Source organism: Stegastes partitus, unplaced genomic scaffold (genome assembly GCF_000690725.1).
Source record: "Stegastes partitus isolate 25-593 unplaced genomic scaffold, Stegastes_partitus-1.0.2 Scaffold7, whole genome shotgun sequence".
In the NCBI taxonomy this organism is placed as follows: domain Eukaryota; kingdom Metazoa; phylum Chordata; class Actinopteri; family Pomacentridae; genus Stegastes; species Stegastes partitus.
Window position 1 is genome coordinate 858,643 of NW_007577738.1, and position 18,190 is coordinate 876,832.

Consider the following 18,190-nt stretch of genomic DNA (forward strand, 5'->3'; position numbering starts at 1 on the left):
ACAGCATTACCAAGAGAAAAGGAGCTGTGAGGAGGGAGGGCAGGGCAGGCTGGAGAATGTGCTGGGGCCTTTATGTTAGTCCTGCCAGGGCTTTGATGGGTAGAGGTCTGGCTGCAGGCTATCACTGGTACATTTTACGTCTTCCACCTTTTGTCTGGGGGACATTATTGACGTTTGACCTATGTTACTATTCCCACCTCCTCTTCACTAATCAATTACCACATCGATCCATTAATCAGACAGGGTGATGGCCAGTGAAAGGGCCCATGGGTATGTGTGAAGAATTGTGGGATAGGCCTCAGGCTATCGTGGAGGAGGGCCTTCACCTGTGGAGTGCACTGTTAAGAGTTTGGCTCAACAAAGTCCTAGTCCTTGATTTAGATATAAAAGGAGGGTCACAAGAAAATACATTTACCTCAATATGGAATTCATTACATTTGAATATGTATGTATATAAGAAATGATTTATTAGTACAAGCAAGCTGATCATTGCACGCTAATCATCATCATCACATTGAGCTAGGCGATCGATCTAAGGTGTTGAGTCACTTAAGCAAAGACGCAGACACTTGCACATGGATGCAGTGTGCTTCGTCATGTTGAAAACTGTATTTAGTTTCTGCTTTGGGAATCTGAACAAAACCCCAGTTGCTCCCAGCCTCGAAACTATCAGGGTCAAAATCGGCAGGAAGCGTTCTTATTAACGAAGCATTATTTAGTATGACTTATGAAACATTGGCTCAAATATCAGCAGCTATTACACTCTGCTACTAAAAAAAAAAGGATGCTTTTTGAATGAGAGCAAACATGTTTTTGTTCGTCTGACGGTTTCCATGGAGGTTAGGCAGTAGCATAATTGTGTTTAGGGCACAAACAGAAACAGATCAGACACACAGACAGCCAACAGATCAAAACGGAAGCTGCGGGAGCGGAACCCACCATGCTTTGATTAGGTTTGGTTTGGTTTCGGTTTGGTGTGTGCAGACTAAAGCCATCACCCCAGTCTGTCTCTGCCCTTGCCAAGTTGTTTGCCAAAACGGGGAAAGATTTGGGAAAGAAAGTTAGAGAGAGAAAAGCTGTGGGCTGTTTTAGCCCACCCCCTCTCAGTTTGACCAGGGTCCAGCCGACAGTCACCCAGCTCTTGTGGGTTTAGTGAATTGAGAAGACACTTCTTGTGTGGATTTTTCAATTCTTCAACATGTCATTTGGCTGGGAGTGCTATTGTCCCCTGCCCCTTTTCTCCCTGCTCCTTCTGCCGAGACGAGTCGTGTCATCCCCTCGTGATCAGCACTTTTGTTGCCTTTGTTTTTGGCCCTACCTCAGAAGTCCATCTTGTCTTTTATGTCCCTGCCTTTCATGCATAAGGGAACAGTTGTGGCCTGTTGTGGGGCTGTTCCACTGCATTTCCACCAGTGGGGTTTCCTTTCATTCTCTTCAAAGTACTACAATGGGGCTCTGAAGGCCTGAATGGCCAATGCAGAGTGCACAATCCTACAGAGCCCGCTCATTTTGTTTTGCCAGAGTCAATAAAAATGCTAAGTTAAAAGCTAACCCCCTTATGCCCTCCTCGAATGGAGCGACTTGTTTGACCTTTTTAAGCTCCCCTCTCAATTAACTTTTAATGATAAATTCATAGATTTTTTTCTAGCTGTCATCTAAAGTGCATTATTCTGGCCATGTTTAATGTTCCATTGTGTCATTTGTCTTTTATCACAGATTAATCTAATTTATACTGTACATACAGCATGAGAAACACAATGATCAATACTGACTTGAATGGATTTATGGAGTTGTTTATGAATGTTTATGAGAAAAAGAGGCACGTGGAGTGCCTTCTAACAGTCAAAATCAACTTGAAACTTGCAAATTTTAGCACTTAACGTCCTTTGCAATCTGACTTTTCCCTGTCCTGAGACCCAGATTAAGATGTCTCCGTTCTGTTAAGGAGGAGGTGGATTCAACTAGTTTTATGTGGAGGGATGAGGGCTGAAAAAAAGAGAAGAAAAAAGGCTGCTGTCGTCTCTGAGCATTACGGCAGAGGCCTTGCATAAAAGCATTGTGTGCAGATTTGTGAGCTGGAAGAAAGCCGGGGACTTTGAGAAGGATTACAGGTAGACAGACATTGGCTGCTGAAGATAACTGCCATGACTTCGTCCTCATTGTGTAGATTAAGGCATAAAACCCAAACTAATGAGACTGGAAAGGGGAGAAGACATGGATGGGAGGATGAGCAAAGGGTTTTGTTGATGGTGAGGGACATTGGCACTGGAATTAGCTTTTTATAGCAAGATGAGAAAGATGTAGAGCAGTTACAATATAATCAGAGGTAGTAAGATTTAAAAAAAAAAAAAAACAGGTTCTACAATCTATGCTGCAACCACGAAGAGCTAATGTTAGTAAATGTCTGAAGACTTGGTTTAAAGGAGGGTTAACCGTGGTGTGTTCTGCATGTAGGAGCAGGGTATTGTGTTTTTATGATGTTAATTGAACACATGAACAGCATATGTTGAGGGGTGTGGCTCTCCTAACTAGGCAGAGCAAATTCTTTATATCGTTTATTTGTTCGGTGACACGGTACAGTCAATGCAAACATCATCAACCAAATGTTAGCATGTCTAGTATGCTATTGTCTATCCTCCTCCTCTTGGTAAAAGAGAGGCTAGCCCCCAGTAAACTCTGCAGCCCCCAGCTGATCTAATCTGGAGGGGAACGGATTGCTCATCCTGAGCTCCAACTTGCTGGAGGGCAAGCAAAGGAAGCAGGGGGCAGAAAAGTAAAAGAAAAGTGTTTGATTCTTTCCTCTCCCTGTCTTGGGTGTCTCTGGTTAATTTTTCAACATTTCTCTGCCATCCAGTTGTGTCCTCAGTCCTGAGGCAGTGTGAAAAAAAAATAAATAAAAAAAGCATACACATACAGCATCATGCTGGGAAGAGGACCATGTACGGGGGAGTGCCTCAGCTCTCTTTTTCATTCTGAAAAACAAAAAAGTGTCAGACAGGCAGGTGGACATGAAGCTAGGTAAATATTGATGACTTTTTGACCATTTTATTTCCCACCCGCAGACAGCTTTCTGCAGATGGAGGGCTTGTTGATGCTTCAGCAACATCGATTTCATCCCTACTCTTTATTCATCTTTATTCTCGCCAAATTTAATCTGGAATCTTAAGCACCACAGACCTCAGAATGTAGTTTGCATATTAAGAAGTAGCTGATTATTGTGGGGTAGAAACACAAATCTTTAATTTTGTGCATTTTAGACACAGCTTCTGTCTGGCCCACCATGCTGGAGATAATTGTGGAAATCTACATATTGAGAGGGAGGTTGACATCGGGGTCTGTTTTGGAGTGGGCCTCTTGTTATCTGCTGTAATTCATGTGGTAGGATGAATATTACCACCTGAATTAGGCTATTATTCTGCCATGTGGAGGCCAGTGGAGTTACAAGAAATAGTGATCATCCTGTCATGGTAATGAAGCAATTACTACACACTATCCATAATACAGCATTGACTGCTGGACCACAATCAGTGGTGTTCTGGAACAGGTTTGTGATACTGAGTATTTATCAAGTTACACTTGTGAAACGTTTGACTGGCAAGAACATAATGCCTGACAAAACATTAAAAACAAGATTATCCTGACAAACGGAGTCAACCACAAAAAAGGGTTCCTCACAGCACACATTTTTGATCTTACAATAAATAAATCACTAATCTCATGTGTTGCAAAGCCTTTTCTCCTCAGGGAGACTATTAAACATGCCTGTTTTTCTGTGGTAATGTAGCTTAGAAATACTGTGCACACATCCTTGACTTTTGGCATAATTCTGCTTCACACAAAGCTCTACAATAGTAGTTGATTTCATGATTGATTGGTGTTCATTATTTAGTTTTATACCCAATAAAAACAGACCTTTACACATTGAAGCACTGAAACTTGTAAATATTACACTTCAAGACATTTTCTAAAACTAAATGGATGAATCATAGTGTTAAAAGATTGCACCACATTAATTTAACCGTGCAAAATATCCAACAGGTTCTTTAGAGTTAGGCAAGAAAACGCATTGTTTTGTATCTGCTCTCTGCAATGGCAGATATTTGGTGTTAATAGTTAAGATTTTAGAACATCATGCTATGCTTTTAAAAGTGAGAGGACCTTTTATCATTGTGGTTACAATTAAAACAATTACTTTTCAGAAATGACCGTGGCTGCTTTAAATGGTTAAAATGCTTAAAAATTGAAAAAAGAAACAGCAGTTTCTAGTGCAAACCCTGACTTCTGGTTTAACCCCAACCTTGCTAAGCTTCCTCAACTTTCTTCTTTGCTTCTGACTGACTTTGATCATTCTTACAGCTGATCTTGTATCAGGCATTTGGAGGTCCCCATCATATCACCACTGATAGCCAAAACTGATGGCAAATTATGACCTCCGAGAAATAAATGAATAGCTCTGGTGTGAACTTTTACATGCCCTCTGAACCCCCAAATGCCAAAAGCAAAATCTAAAACGCACACGAGACGAAACGGCTACATAGAAGCATGGGATCCTTACATAGTTTGACATTTCTTAGTGACACGCTATTACCTGTTACCTTGAGAGACATATTGGTGCACCTGTCTGGATTAAATAACAAGGGATTTCAGAGATAAGGAGATGAATACGGTGAACATGTACATTAGTCACATAGTTGCCCGAAAGTGCTGAAGATAAGATGTGTAGTTCAAGGATATGTGGTTCAAGGTGGATTTATTGTAGTTAGACGGTACAGAGACGCTGACGGGGAGTGTCAGATCATCAGAGGCTATTCTGTGGGATTGAAGATCAGTTGGTAGCTCTGTACCTGTGAACTGCTTTGTCCAAGACACTGTCTGGTGTTTGGAAGAAGACAGACACAAATCTGCATATAAAATACTGCTCAGCCGCCGTGGAGAACTGCCGTGTCGAGGAAAATAAGCTTGAAACTTTTTAAGACCAATGTTTCTTGGCTGTTTATAATTGTTTGATAGCCGGTCCAAATATGACATGCTGTACTGCTGGCGTAGAAAAACCCATGTCTAGTCAAACACAGAGCTCACCACCCTCTCGCCTCATTCTGTCTCCCCCATCCTCCCCCCTCTTTCAGTGCCACTAGGGCTGGGTCTGCTGCGGCCTCTCTACTAATAGGAACCAGTCCCATCCAGCACCATATAACCCCACTAACACACAGTTACCTCTGATCTCAGACCAGTAAACATAGTCACTGTGGTCAGGTCCAACCACTTTACAGCTGCTACATGGCCGCACAGCCCTGTGTTATCGTAACCCTTCATGTAAAAAACAGAAAGGGAGGGGAAAAAAAAAAACCTAACATAGGTGCATATGGCACTTTGGGGACTGTTTAAATATATAGAACGCAAGCATATATTGATCTAATAATGGGAAAATGTTCACCAGATGTGGTATTATTATAAAAAGAAATCTTTAAACTGCATGTTCTGTAGAGTTCTGTTCAAATGTATGATGTTTATGGGTTCCTGACCATACCTGCGTCTCCTTTAAGTTTTTATGAGTAAACCGATGTTTCAGAATAACCACTTTGTTCACTGTTTTATCCATTATTTGTCAAACCCTAATGCTAAAACAGCACCAAGCTAATCAAATTAAGTACACATTTTGTTTTTATTACTTAAGTTTTTTTTTTGTCTATACAGTCCTACTAACTTAGACAGGAAAGGGATTTTGAGGTTTTTTGCTTTTTTAAATGTGAGAATGGAGTAATCATTTAATTACCATTTTGGGTTGAAAGGGGAAAATTAATTGCACTGGAGTGACTTTTTAAAATTTGCATGAGAAGAATAGTCTACAGCTGAGTAAAGACTGTGCGTGAAGGAGGCAGAAAAGGACAGAAAGTGAAAAATTGGGCAGAGTTACTACAATATACAAACTGACAAAAAAATATATATAAATATTTTTAAAGCTTGATTGATGGTGAAAAAAACATTAGTTGCAGCCTTACTCGAAAGACCCTTAACTTCAACTTTCGTTTACGTTTTATCAGAGCAATCCTGCATCACGAAGGCAAGATCATCTTTCTAAGGAATGGCAACACGCTTGTACTAAGTTTTCTGTCAGTTTTTTAATAGATAATTTCACAATTGTAGAATTAGGAGCCACAGCTTTGTCATAGCTGTCCTAGAGCGTCCTACGTAAAGCCAAACTACATCTTCTTCTATAGCCAATAAAGACATTTGACTCTTTAAACAGAAAATATCACAAGGGAACATTAAATTTACACTCTTTTTCTATCTTACATTTATAATGTATGGGGCCCAGGAACACGTTTTACTTCCTCTTAGACTGCCAGTGTATGTCCTCTTTTCTTTTTTTTTTCCCCAAGTTGAACAGGGAATGTTTTATTGAACAATTTCCCCTTCGTTATTTCCATGCAAGGACATTAAAAAAAAAATGCAACCAGCTTAGGTGCCTCATCTGGGTTTTTTTTGCCCTTCAGGTACCAGTTTTACTGTAAAATGAGACTTCCTTGGGGCTATTAAAGAGCAGAAAGTGGTAGAATGGTAGAGGAGAAATGCTGATTTTGGTCTCAGTTGTTGACCTCTGCTTCTGTATTGTCTCTAGCCAACATCAAAGCACCTCCACGCCATCTCCTCATTCACAGTTTCCCCCCTTCATAATGGGGTCTATGCTTAAATTACAGTCATCATCTTTTTTGTACTTAAATAGTAATATATTTGCCTTTTAAGAGGGCACTTTATGAGTTTTACAATTCCCCCAGAGCAGTATGCTCAGAATAGGCTGATTTCACCCCCTGCACCGTAGCACTCTGCACTTCCGCCTCCATTCTTTTACCCGGTATTTTCCTTCCTAGTTTTTGTGTTTTATTTTTTTCCACATCCATTTTGACCCTGTAGCTTTTAGTCCCTAAAACTGCTGTGAGCTCTGCCTGTTTTAAGTGGCCAACAATTTGCGTGGGGTTGGCAATTGTTTTCCCTCCAAACTTTCATATTTTCTCTCTAAGTCCTTTTGTCAAAAAAAAAACCTGGAAGCGCTAAAAGGCTGGAAGCACTGTGAATTGGTTTTAACTGCCTGCTACAACTGCAACATCTCACTGTAGATTAGGCCTTATTTGGACTGGAGGGCATGTGGAAGCGTAGTTGACAGGATTAAGTGGTGACTGAAGTCACTTTAGCTCCTTTAGAGAGCAAAAGACAAGAAAAGAGAATAACTCAGCCCCCTCTTTTAACAGAAGGGATATCCCTTCTCTTTCTTTCTGCCTTGCTTTCATTTGCCTTCCTCGGGCAAAGAAGGACACTATCTACCAAGAAGATCCCTCAAAGGACTTCTGATACCCAGAGAGAGTTAGTTGTGGGAGAAGCTGTTTCCCGCTGTAATTAGATATATCTGATCTTATTCAATGAGCTATTTATCAGGACCAATTGTTTCAGAAAGCAGATTGACAGAACAAACAATTAAGCTGCGACAGTTGTGTGGATGTGTGCATATATGGGAAAGGGTACACATGCCAGTATTAAGGCTTGTGTTACACAATTGAGGGTGCACGAAGAGATGATGACCATGTTAAAGGGTCTCTTAGTCCACATTATCCAAGTGAATATTTCACATCTTCAGGTTAGTTTAGTGGAACAGCTTTATGCACATTTTGTCTTTATTTTGCTCTACAGCAAAATTGATCAATCAGTGCCGCTTAAAAATATTTTTTTTTTACAAATTTAATAACAGCCTGTCAGACTCTTAAAACAAATTCTGGCTAAGAGCTGCAGAACATTTGGAAGAAACATTTAAGATGAAAAAGTAATGTTCATGTGTTGTGGAAATTTTTGCTATGATCTTCATAAGGTCCAGAAGTCTGAGTTGTCTTTGTCTTGTTTTATTCAAAGCTTTGAAGGTACAGGTCATACAGAGTGCAAGCAGTCTGCAGGAGAGTACACATGAGTGCAGGCAGCATGGTTTTCTTATACATGTACAGGCATGGCCTTCGCTGCAATGGTAGTATAACAATCTCGTGCTTGATAATCAACAACTGGGGGTACAGGGTGCACTCATCCACAGATATTAGAAGACTAAACACACTGGATCAGACATCAAAAGTCTAAACACATTGGATGAAACAAGATTGTGTTTCCTATAATGTTCTTGACATGGACAACTTCTTCTTCCTTCTGTATGGTCACTAATCTTTTACCTAGATGTTATGAAAACACATTTCCTCTCATTGGGCCTGTAAACTTTCCACTCAGCTTTAATGAGACGTAATGAAACTTGCTTTGACATTCTTCATGCAGATGCAGTATTTTGCCATTACACGTGCTGTCCAGAGGTAAAATAATCAAATGTGCAGGCAATGATTTCTGTTTTAAAACTGCATTTTGACAGCTGTGTTGTACTGCACGTAGTTTATTTGTACTTCAAAACTGTGTAAAGCTTATTATGCATTTAGTGATCGTGGTCATTGCAAATCACGATAACATCTGAAAATCATGCTGTCTTTATGTATACTCACCCATTTGACGAGATAAGTAGGTTTTGTACCCGCACTATTAGTAGCAAAATTACATACGTGAACTACAATAAGAGTTTCTAAATTAAAATTTGTCATTTTAGTTTGGGGAAACACAGCTACACTTTGTTTCTCAAACTTAAATTTCCCCATGACTCAGCTCAAGACAACACAGTGACACTCAAGCTCATTCACTTTCTGCCCTGCCTAGATATTCAACAGTGTGGCGACATTAGCATATGAGTGGCTCAGTGTTTGGGTGAGTTTGTCCTTAACAAAGAGAGCCAAAGCACAGGTCAGCGTCTCTCATTCACTTCGATGAACAGCTGAAGGGGAAAACAGAACTCCCAAAATGAAATGTTTCCAGACTTTCACTCTAGTCTGGAAAAAGCTGTCTCCTTCTGGATATTCATGCGTAATATCAACACTGTAGAAATAATAAATGCAGCAACAACCTTTAATTATTCATTGCCTTTAGCCCTGTATTGATACTGTGTGTGCTATATTTGCACCAAATATGTGTATTGGTGCCTTCATGATACCCCTGAGTGTTGTGTTTTCTCTGTACATCAAAGCATGTATGTGTTCATGTTTCACCATGTGCTTACGTATGTATATATTTGTGTTTACAGAGAGAGAGGTTGGCTCCAGCCTGCAGTCTGGCAATTGTATACTGAAGCATGGTGTCATCACCATAACTCCGCAGGCTCCTCGCTGCACTATGTACCCCGCAGGGCGGTTCTCTACTGCCCTGGCAATGATGAGCGAAAATTGAAGAAACTGGCCTCGCTGGATGTCGACTGCGCCGTGTTGGACTGCGAGGATGGCGTAGCCCTCAGCAAAAAGGTACATAAATACACGGATGCACACGTATGAATGAAATTCGGCTTTGTATGAATTTGTAGGACAGACATCCAAGCATAGCCGTGGGTTCGTGAATGATTAATCCCGTCTCCCTCCTTCAGACAGGTGCTTGGTCTTAATCTCTGAAAGGAAAACTACCTAAGTGAGATGTTTAAAACAAGCACATTTCACCCCATTATGATAGCATAAAGGCTGCGGTGCCCCCTATCAGAGTCATTTTAAACAAGGTGACCACGTCCCACTGGGTGAGCAGTGGGAAAGCACCAGATGCAGCAGGTTAAAAGCATTCTCCCCCTGCCCACGCAACCTCCCCATTGGCCCTGCTGAACTGCCCATGAAATTGTGATTGGAGAGCGGAATAAAGAAGGGGCCTGGGCAAAAAGTTAACTAACAAAGGTTTTTAAGTCATGATAATAAAGATGATTGATATGGCTGGAGGCTGTTCCTGTAGTAGACAAAGACAATAAGATGATGGCCTGTGTGACTGACAGGCTGAAACTGTGACCCTGGATGGTGTTGGTGGATGTCAGAGCTTCTGTCTTTATTATGTGTTAAAGGGGGAAATGTGGAGAGGAATGCAGCGCTGAAGAAGCCATTAAGGCTTGTGAAGAATGTCTCTGTCTTTCATGTATTTAAACAAAAGTGCTCAGCTCCAACTCACTTATTTCCTCTCAATTCACATAGAACATATTATTTCTGGAATCTGCAGGAAACATTAGTGAATTTTAGAATATGACATGGTGATTTTTTTCTATCCATTTAAAAGGCTGTTTTTCTGTAAGCAATTAGCTAGTAGATCCTACCTGTAGCCTCATAAATGCTTTTAGAAATGAAGGGGAAAAACAGCTTCGGGCTAGTTTCAGTCCTTTAACATGCAGAATAGTGTCACCCCACTCTGTCTTGCACTAGTAGCACTCTGAGTAACGCACACCCCAAAATACCGACAATAAATTCTGGAAAATGTTGTTGTGCCTCAATAGTTCCCTGCCTAGTATTCCCATTTACTTTGTCCCTCTCTGATCTTGCTATGTCAGCGCTGCACTGTACAAAGTAGAGAATGGCGTTGGAACAGATTCCAGCCACTTTTTGACATGTTGGCTTCCAGCACAGTGTGCAAAAAGCCTTGTAATCCATTATGTGTTTGCTGGGTCATGCTGTGTAATATAAAAATTAGTTATTTACTCAATAACAAAATACACCTTCCCTACTGGCACCCTTTTCTTCACTTCCCACATTCTCGGCGTCTTTCTCCACTGTGGCAATTGGAAATCCATGGGGGTTGTTGTGTACTTATACCTTCCTTTTAAGATTTTTTTTTCCTCTTGGCCAAACAGTGGTTTTAGTGTTTGTGGGTTTTTGACAGTACCTCTAAGACATTTGTTTTAGATATTAATTTCTGCTTTAAAATCAGTTTGTTATAATAATTGTTTCACCTTTTCACCAGATGTTTTCATTTTCTAAATGTCATCTTTACTACAAAGGCAGAAGGATGTTCACGAAGGATTTCTGAGCCCTCTTTAGGCACTAAATTGTCCAAATGCATTTACTAAATTGCCTCATTGACACAATATCGCATGTTTATAATCATGTAATATTTATTCAAAGCTGCCTCTGTTGAGAGAAGCAAAATATGGACTGAAGAAATGGAGATCTGTACAGATTATGAGAATGTATTTGAGTTGTTACCACACACAAGTCTGACAGAACAGATATACTTGTCTTGTAATTAATACAGTTGTCTACAAATATTAGGTAATGGCTCACATTTCATCTCTTGTACACATGACCCCGGCCCAAATTGTATTTTTACAGTATGGTTGATGTTTCTTTTGTTCAGTCATACATATGTGATTCTTTATTGGGCTCTTGGCGCTGCCAAATCATGCATGACACTGCTGAATCTGCTTCTCCTGCTCTGCGTAGATGTCGTGTAAAGCCAGCATTTACAGTGTTATCGGACACAAGGGAGAAAAACTATTGCCTCGTCAAAGTGATGAGAGAGTGTTGGGACAACTTTGTTCGCTCTTCAGTTACAGTTCTGAAAATAAAAGCCCAGTAGAATAATAGATCACTTTGGAGAAACTCTTCATTTAGTGCCAAAACAAAAGGGAAAAAAAAAATGTAAAAAAAAAAAGATACAGCCTGCCGTTTGTTTCTCTGTTCATCAGCTTTTATATGTACGTTTTCATTACTTTGAAGGGCTCACCATAAGTCTAGTCAAGCTATAAAGTTCCAATTCTGATTACATCTAGCTTATGTTACTTTTTAGATTTGATGCTTTTGTTGTGAAATCACTGTGTTGAAAGCATCTGCCAAATACATTCATGGTCTTGTGCAAATCTGATGCAGGACATCTTAATGTCATTGTAAATACTCAGCTGAATTGGAAAAAAAAAAAGCCCTATTTTGTACCCCTGACGGTAATTTGTAGGACGCTTTGTAAACATGCCCCATAATGTCTTGTCAGAAGTATTACCCCTAACCTGCCTTTCATTAAGTCAATTTAAGAACTGCTCCAGGACCAACTGATCTGTAAATGGATGATAGATTTAGCGATTACAATGTGAGCGTGTTTGTGCTGACATTTTCTACAGTGTATACCCTAGGTGCGATTATATTCACCATGACAACCGCACAGTTTGCACTGTGGGTTTGCCAAGACATGCCAGGCCTCAACAATGTCTCAAAGTCTCGTAATGCATGCCTAATGGGAGCAAAGCAAGTCCCAAGCTTGCTAAAATGCCACTCTGAACCACTGTTTTGGCGAAGGCAACAATGGAGTAGGTGAAATGTGAGGTGGGTTACTGGGTGTGCATAGATAGGCCTTGAACGGGGCTACTGCCCACCTCCACCCTCCTATTATTCGTTCATTAATGTATTCTTTTCATTATCTTTCACCTTCACCTTAAAACAGGGAAGGATGTTCATGACAAAAAGGTACGCGATGAAGGTCAGTCCGCCCCCTCCCCTTGAAAATTGAAATCCGGGAGTGCCTGCTTTAATTGCCTGCCACGTTGACTCCACAAATGTCTGCACTCCATTTTGGCAGTAGTGATGGCTGCTTAAGAGGTAGGGAGATAAGAAAGGGACTAAAGGGTAGGAGCCACCCAGAGTTTGCTAACTGTCGCCATGGACCCAGAGGGGAGAGAAGAAGGAGGGAGGAGGAGAGAGGGGAGGGAAGACAAGGCTGACTGCTCTAACACTCTTACACATATCATCATATCTGTATGATCAGTGGGGTGGAGGAAAAGGGAGGGCAGGTTGAAACCCTGGAGCGGAACTGACGGCTACACCTGTCCTCTCTCCTCCTCTCTTCCTCGCCGTCTTGTTCTTTCGCCGTCCCCCTCTCTCTCGCTCATCTCCCCTCTCCAGGGTCCTCAGGGTTAAGATTGTTTATCTCTCTCTCCCTCATGTTCCGTCTCTGTCTCTTAGTGCCCTTTGGTCCACTATTCCTCCTGGTGTTTCTCTTTCTCCCTCTCTTTTCCCCACATGGGTCCCTCCATCCTCCGTGACTCCCCCCTGCCTCCCTGCCGCAGAGATTCTCTCCTAATCCCTGGAAGTTTGGAACTAATGAACTAACTGCTGAGCCGCTGCCACGGAGCTTGGTCCCAAACTATACTGTACTTCACACTCGATTTCCTCTCCAGATGGCACGGTGGCGCGGCCGAAACAACGGGGAGCACCTCTCGCACACCAGCACGCGCCTGCGAATGCACACAAGACATGTAGAACACAAACATGCACGGTGCACACATGCGGAAGTGTGTACATGTAGACACATGCGGGCATTCACACACAAACACATAAGCACATACACGGATTGTTACAGTTGGTAGCCCTCTGTACATCAGTCAAGTAAAAACAGAGGACCAGTGTCCTGCATTTACTACAGTGTGTTTCAGAACAAGGACCATTTGTTAGTGCTTTAAAATGAGTTAGTTCACTGTTTCTTCATTTCAAGGTAGATACCACTTAACATAACCTCTGCTGATACTGATCAGCCATCTCAGTAGCTTTTACTGGGCCCACGTGGAAGCCAGAACCCAGTCGTTCCTGGATGTTAAAGTTTTATGAGGACCAGGGTGTGATTAATGCCACCAGACTTTGGTTTTGCTTTGTTTGATTGATGCAAGTTCTGTAAAGTGACTTTGCATAATGGTTCTTGTTAGGAAAAGATTTTTAGAGCAGTAATTAGAGGTTGATTTTTAGTAGTTCGGAGACACAAGTCTGTTTTTATTACTAAGCCGTTTTGCATGTATTCAGAGTGATAAATATGCTGCTTGTCATAGAAGTTGCTAGAATATTGTGAAATCGTAAGTGTTCCAAGTTGCACATAAAGATTCTCAGATAGGCAACTGAACATCATAGAACATACTTCAGAGCAAACCACAACGTGAAAATTTGCAGAACATGGAAGCTGTCACAATCATGATAACAAATAAACATAAATGGGTAAATTACATATATTTGTAATTAGAAATATTAGCTTTTTTCAAAAGGATTGCACAGTTTCTTAACTTTGCCCGAGTGCTTTAAATAGAATCATGCCTATTTATACATATGGTAGTGTTGAGATTCATAACTCATACTGCTAATAGTGACTCTGTAACCTTGTTTTATATAAATGTGCACATTGACTTAAAAATGTCCTTATTTAATTTGTGTTTTTGGTCATTCAACCCCCCAGTAACACTGTTAACCACTGAACCGGAGGTGGATCTTTGTCCTGTCGGTGAGAGCAGCGGAGGGAAGAATGGCGTATCATAGAGTGGACGACATTATTACAGTCTATTACCTTTTGTCTGGTTGTCAGTCAATATATGAGCTACGGTCTATGCATGAACTGTGTCTGACACCAGAGATTTTCCAACTTAACATAAATTATGCAGCCAACTGTCAACTGATACATGACCTCAGTTCAATGCTCACTGTGTTATTCCAGAGGACACCGAAAGATCTGCTGCCTATTTAAGTGGATTCAAATGAATAAACTCTTGACAGAAAGCGCTCCTGGGAAATGACGTTAAGCGGTTGAATCATGAATACTGAACATATGTATTTGGAGTGCATTATATGTGCGTGCGCATGGATTTACGTCCCTGTGTACACTTGTGTGCTTATGTGTGTACTTGTGTGCTCAACACCTCGGAGGACCCCAGAGACTTGAGAGAAACTCCCAGTCAGGTTGCCAAGACTCACAAAACGGGATGTGAGCCGTTCAGCCAGAAAATAGGCCTCGTCCCAGCCAGATTAGAGAGAGACCTTCCAGTCCAAACCTTACAGTCTGTCAGTGTACGTGTGTGTGTTTTAAGTGTCATGTGTCAGGTATCAGTTGGAGTCCTTTGGGAGCGTGGCATAGGCGAACAGGAGGTCAGGGTGCATAGGGGAGTGATGACAGTGCTGCGATTTGTGTTTGTTGCTTGGGAATGTGGAGAGATTTTTCATCTTGTATATGATTTTTAGATTAAAAAATAGTTATATTTTACAGGTTATAGTTCAAGTTTTTCAGGTTTCCCGTCTTTTGAAACATGCGTGCAGCAGCTCCAGATAACGTGGATTTGAGGCCGAGGATCGAGGCTGAGCGAGGCATCGAAAAATGCTGAGACAGAGAACAGAGGTCCTCTCTCCCTCTCTCATTATCCTGTTACACTCTTGTGTTTTCACTGGCAGCTGCAGCCTCGCACTGCTCCGTGCTACGTGGGCTGCGCAACGCACCCAACACTTGGAGAGTAACCTCAGTAGGAGGTGTGATGATGGAGAGGGGTACAAGGAGAGGAAAGCATGAAAGAATGGGAGGAGGAGAGCGACTGAGCACATGAGGACGTGGGCACATGAAGGGGGAAAGAATAAGCAATGTTATATCTCTTATTTTGCAAGAAATTGATTCAGTTTTAATTCTCAGTCGAAATGGATTTAGGTAATCAGAATTCAGCTTGCTATTTGAAATCGATTTCAAATTATCTTCTATATTGTTACTAAAATAATTCAAATAACAAAATGAACAGACTAGATCTTTATTGTCATTGTTATAGAGCAATGAAAGGCTCTTGGAATTAGCAGCATCAGTAAAAGAACAGTCGTTACAAAAATATGATAAAAAAACAAAACCCTGAGATTTCACTGTAATTAAAGAGCAGATTATTGCAATAAATACAAACACAAACAAAAATGGAAATGGTAAAAAAGGAGCAGTTAGTTTCTACAAATCATATCAAATCTAATGAATATGACAAATGAAAACAGTTGATTCATTTTTTTAAGGAAGAAATGTACATTGAAAACGTGTAAAAATGACAAAAAAAAAAAAAGTTAAATAAATTTTCAATAAGAAGTCTTGACTTAATTATAGTACTGCATTCAATTTGCAACACTTTGTACCAGACTCCAGCCAAAGTTTTGCATGGTCTGGTTCTTCATTGGCCCAAGTCTCATAGGATATTTGTTATTATGTTTTCACACATTCTCCATCTTATTAGCACCTTGGTCATATGAATTCATTATGACTCCAAGTTGAGGAGAACTCCATCCTCACAAATGACTTCCAAGACTTCTTTTTATGCCCACATTGTACAGTTTTAGTTTCATTTGCACTGTTTTAAGAACAATACATGTTCATAGGTTACAACAGATTTGTGAATTTTGTAAAAAAACAATTGTCTTCTCTCTGCACTGCTCTCTGTTCGGTGTAAGCACAGCCTGCAGTCCAGCCGAACGTTCTCAGAACATTTCACGCACTCAGGGCTTCTCAGTTGTGCTAAGGAGCCAGGGGCCTCATTTATCATCAGTGCCTACACACAGATATGTGCGTATAGCGTGTATGCGAACATTTCTATGCAAAGTATGGAATTTATCAACTTGTACCAATACTTAGGAATGTGCGTAAATATACGAACAACTCTGACCATGTGTACGCACATAATCTAGCGGTAGAATAATGAAACTACAAATAGAAAACATTCGGGGAGTTTGACACCCGGCACGTTCCAGCGTGAGATTGGAGACATATGCGACATTTCCAGCCTTCACTGAGCAGAATTATGCCGGCAGTGTTGGATGCCATAACTCCCCTGACCCCAGCCTACATCCAGTGCCCTTACAGCCATCATCAACGAGCCCAAATCAAATGGGGACTTAATGCCATCGCTGGATTCCCAAACATAAGCAGAGCCACAGACGGCACCCACATCGCATTCAAAGCAGCATCACTAAACAAATTTAATTTTGTAAATAGACAAGGATTTCATTCAATCAACGTACAAATAATTTTTGGTGCACATTTGTGGCTATCAAACGGTGTTATCCGGTGGCCTGGAGGAACACACCACTCATTCATTGAGCAGAGCAGCTCTATAGGTGCGTCTCCAAGCGGGAGCTGCTGAAGACGACTAGCTTACTAGTGAATGTTACAGAGTGTGGAAATGTTTTTGCTGGACTTAGTTTGGTTATTAAAACATCTCATCTGTATGTGATCAGGATTATCCACTGGGTGAACGTTCAGTATTCATTTGTCCTCCTGCAGTTGCAATCATTTCTCTTTCATGGACTATGATGCGTTTTTTGGCGCTGAGCTTAACGTCAACCCACTTTTTAAAAATTTTTGCCAGAGATCTCTCCTCTGATACAACAGAAATAACTGCGGAGGTTATCATGTCCCATGCAGCATTTTTTCTTTCGCTGCTTATCCCAACATTTCATGCACCAAACAATATTTTCTGGTTTGCTTCAACCTCATTGACTAGTACCTCGATTTCAGTTTCATAAAAGTTCCTCTTTTTCGCCCTTTTTGCCACGATGATGACAACAGGTGAGAAAAAATAAATCTTCACTTGCTTTATAAAGAGGCATGCTGTTGCCGTATATGGTTTATTGGAGGCATTTCTGAAGGCAACGTGCACGAGCACAGAGGTTAAGAACAAGTGGGATCTATCAACACTGATGACTTACTGATGTGCGTACGACCCCCGTACGCACGTTTGATAAATACGAATTTTTTTGTACTTACGCACACTCTAAATTTCATTCGTATGAGAGAATTTAGAATTTTTTTACACACTGATGATAAATGTCCCCCTGGACTCTCTGATTTTTACATAATCTAATTAGTGTAAATGGTTTATTTAGTGACACAATATGGTGCGGAATACAAAACCTTCAGACGTCAATATGTTTACCAGAACATTACTAGTAGTAGTACTGACATCTGCTCATAAACTCAAATTGATAAGTTTAGTTTTTTGATTATTTGTGGACATTTAATAAATTAATACATTTTTAGTTTAAAATAAGTGCACTGCAGTCAGGCTGTAGAGATACTTGCGGAAACCGAGATAATGCAGTCAGTAACAGTATGAAAGAAATATTAATTTAACTTATAATTGGTCGACCACTACTAAAACGCCAAAATAAAGTTACTTAAGCTTTTGCTTACCACAAGATTTTTGGTGATGTCATGTATACCAGAAGGTAATTCTACTCCACTTGTTTTTGACCTGCTCTAACTTATGGTAGGAAGACAGCAATTGTGAGATAACTTTAACTATTGTTTTAATGGCAGTTTATATGCAGTCATGATACATCATGGCAGTTGCAAGTTTTGTTTTAACATGCATGTAACTGAACTGCAATAAACTGTTAAGTTATAGTGGACCTGGACTTACCCAGATAAACTGCAAATAAATGAGCAGGGAAGAGTACAATATTTGTTCATCTGATTCATCATAATTATATGTCACAATAGCAAAAGGCACCTGGTCAACAGCTATCCTGAGCAGACTGAGACTCTCTCTTTTTTTTATGTTTAAGGCTGA

General features: G+C 40.6%; 1 protein-coding gene across 1 annotated transcript in view; it reads left to right on the top strand.

Annotated features, from left to right (window-relative positions):
* Positions 1 to 18,190, top strand: part of clybl (citrate lyase beta like) — a 67,518-nt gene that overhangs the window by 29,385 nt on the left and 19,943 nt on the right. The window contains exon 2 of the mRNA XM_008282167.1: positions 9,152 to 9,365. Within this exon, the coding sequence (XP_008280389.1) occupies positions 9,152 to 9,365 (214 nt within the window). The remainder of the gene's footprint in view (positions 1 to 9,151; positions 9,366 to 18,190) is intronic.